Source organism: Arachis ipaensis, chromosome B05, assembly GCF_000816755.2.
Source record: "Arachis ipaensis cultivar K30076 chromosome B05, Araip1.1, whole genome shotgun sequence".
Classification (NCBI taxonomy): Eukaryota; Viridiplantae; Streptophyta; class Magnoliopsida; order Fabales; family Fabaceae; genus Arachis; species Arachis ipaensis.
The window spans coordinates 45,301,436-45,304,189 of NC_029789.2; the positions used below are offsets into that span (position 1 = coordinate 45,301,436).

The 2,754-nt window shown below is 34.0% G+C and overlaps 1 protein-coding gene across 1 annotated transcript in view; it reads left to right on the plus strand.

Annotated features, from left to right (window-relative positions):
* The window catches only part of LOC107643589 (photosynthetic NDH subunit of lumenal location 2, chloroplastic), a 2,772-nt gene continuing 1,489 nt past the window's right edge, over positions 1,472-2,754 (plus strand). Inside the window, exon 1 of the mRNA XM_016347275.2 lies at positions 1,472-2,076. Coding sequence (XP_016202761.1) covers positions 1,564-2,076 — 513 coding nt within the window. The 5' untranslated portion in view covers positions 1,472-1,563. The remainder of the gene's footprint in view (positions 2,077-2,754) is intronic.

Sequence of the window (2,754 nt, forward strand, 5' to 3'; positions counted from 1 at the left end):
TAAATTTTAACTGTTTTTATTTATGTTTAACAACAAAAAAGTGGTTTAAAAAATTAATTTTTAGTCAATATTTAAGACTTAATTATTAGTAAAAATCATATACTAATTTTATAAAAAAATATAAAATAATATATATTATTTTTAAAAATTAATCATTTTGTGACAAACCGTGACCATAGACTCCTTTAAGTCACTCTCAAAGTCGTGACCATAGACCCTTTTAGGTCACCCTTCCGAAAAACCGTGACCATAGACGCTTTTTGGTCACTGTAAAAAATCGTGACCATAGACTCCTTTAGGCCACCCCCAAAATCGTGACCATAGACCCTTTTAGGCCACTCCCAAAACCGTGACCATAGATCCCTTAGGCCACTCCCCAAAACCGTGACTATAGACCCTTTTAGGCCACCCCCAAAACCGTGACCATAGATCCCTTTAGGTCACCCCCAAAATCGTGATCATAAACCCTTTTAGGTCACCCTTTTTTGAAAAACCGTGACCATAGCCCCCTTTTGGTCACTGTAAAAAATCGTGACCATAGGCCCATTAGGTCATCCCAAAATCGTGACCATAGACCCTTTTAGGTCATCCTCCAAAACCGTGACCATAGACCCCTTTAGGCCACCCTTAAAACCGTGACCATAGACCCTTTTAGGTCACTCTTTTTTGAAAAACCGTGACCATAGACCCTTTTTGGTCACTGTAAAAAATCGTGACCATAAACCTCTTTAGGTCACCCCTCAAAACCGTGACCATAAACCCTTTTGGGCCACCATTTTTTCAAAAAACCGTAACCATAGGTACTCTATGGTCACGCTTTCCAAAAAAACCATGACCATAGCTTTTTTTTTTTTGGTCACCCTAAGTCTATGGTAACCGTGGCTATAGACTCAAAATGTTGCAGTGGTTATTTCTGCTTTGATTTTTGCGCAACTCTACTTAAATTGCTAACGCTTTTCGTGTCAACATTTTTTAAATTTGTGCACGAAGAAAAAGAAAAAAAATTATTGAGATCAATATTTGAAATCTGTGCACGAAAATGCAAAATAGTTTATGCAAAAAAAGGGGCAACGGCTAAATAATTAAACATTTTACTTAATATGTTTCGCATGTATCTTAAAAATACATATTAGCTAAAACTTAATAATATTATGAAATACTAAATTTATCGCTACAAATATTTTTCTTTTAATATCATTGTATTTTTTATTTGAATACATTGAGTGCAGACAAAATAATAGAGGCTAAAGTCATTCATTTATATCCACAATTTGAATTTGTGAGTACGACTCATGGCTTTGAATTCCTAGTATTCTTCTTCTTCTATAGAAAAAAAAATAGTAAATCATCAATCCAATCCACCAAGTTTAATAATCTATTCAAGTTCTTTTCAAAAAACGAAATAGAAGATAATGGTGGCACGTGGCATAACCTTGAGGCACAATTATACTTGGGCAATATCAGCTGAACTGAACCTGCTCACTACCATAGCCACTCACCAATTACATAATCCACTCTATCTAAGCAAACTTATCCAAAAAAGAAGTGACGACACACAACACCATGTCCAGCTTCACTCACGCCACCACATTACTCCATGCCCACATCAAAACCAAGCAGAAAACAACCACTCTGGCCGCCGCCACCACCACCAACAACCAAGCACCATTTTATGCTGAACAAAAAGATAATAATAGCACCAACAGTAGTAGTAGAAGAAAAGTAATGTCAACATTTGTAGCAACTTCGATGGGAGTAGTTCTGGGCGGCACAACGACAATGACACCACAGGCGGCCGCTCAGAATTGGGGGACTCGTTCGTTCTTGAGAGAGCATTTCTTTGAGGCGGGGCTGTCTCCGGAGGACGCAGTGGCGAGGATAAAGCAAACGGCGGAGGGGCTACATGATATGAGGGAGATGCTGGAAACAATGTCATGGAGGTATGTGATGTTCTACATAAGGCTGAAGCAGGCTTATCTTGATCAAGATTTGAAGACTGCAATGTCCACTTTGCCCGACAACCGCCGCAATGATTACATCAAAATTGCCAATGAATTGGTAGATCACATGACCGATGTAAGTTCACAAATCTCTTATATCTGCTCTCTTTTACCGTTTCACTCCTTCAACTTAGAATTAAGTGATATGGTATATGTTTAATTGGATGATGTACCATTAAATAAATTCTTTTATGACACTAGTTTTTCTTAGGTTAATAGTTAAATTAGTTTTTGAAAAATAAAATATTTTTTAAATTTATTTTTGAAAGATTTTTCAATTAAATTGATTTTTTAAACATTACGAATTAATCATATTGTTATTTAGTTACTCTATTCATAATTTTTATCAACGATTGATATATAAAATGTTAACTGATAATAACATATATGACACATAACATGTTCAATTGGACGTTGATTATTAAATGTGTTTACGGAAATCTATATCAATTTAGTTAGTAGATTATATTGGGAATATGATTTTTATAATTGGAGAAAATGGCTAAATTAATAAATTTTCATAAACATATTTAGTCAATATCCAATTAGAGATATCAAGTATTATATATGTTATTAATTAACGTTTTACAATATCAATTTTTGAAGAAAATTTTTAATGAAGTGACTGGAAGACAAATATGATTAATTCGTAATCTTTGAAAAACCAATTTGATTGAAAAATCTTTTCGAAATGAATTTAAAGAATATCTTATCTTTCAAAACTAATTTGACTATTAACCTTTTTTCTTAATTT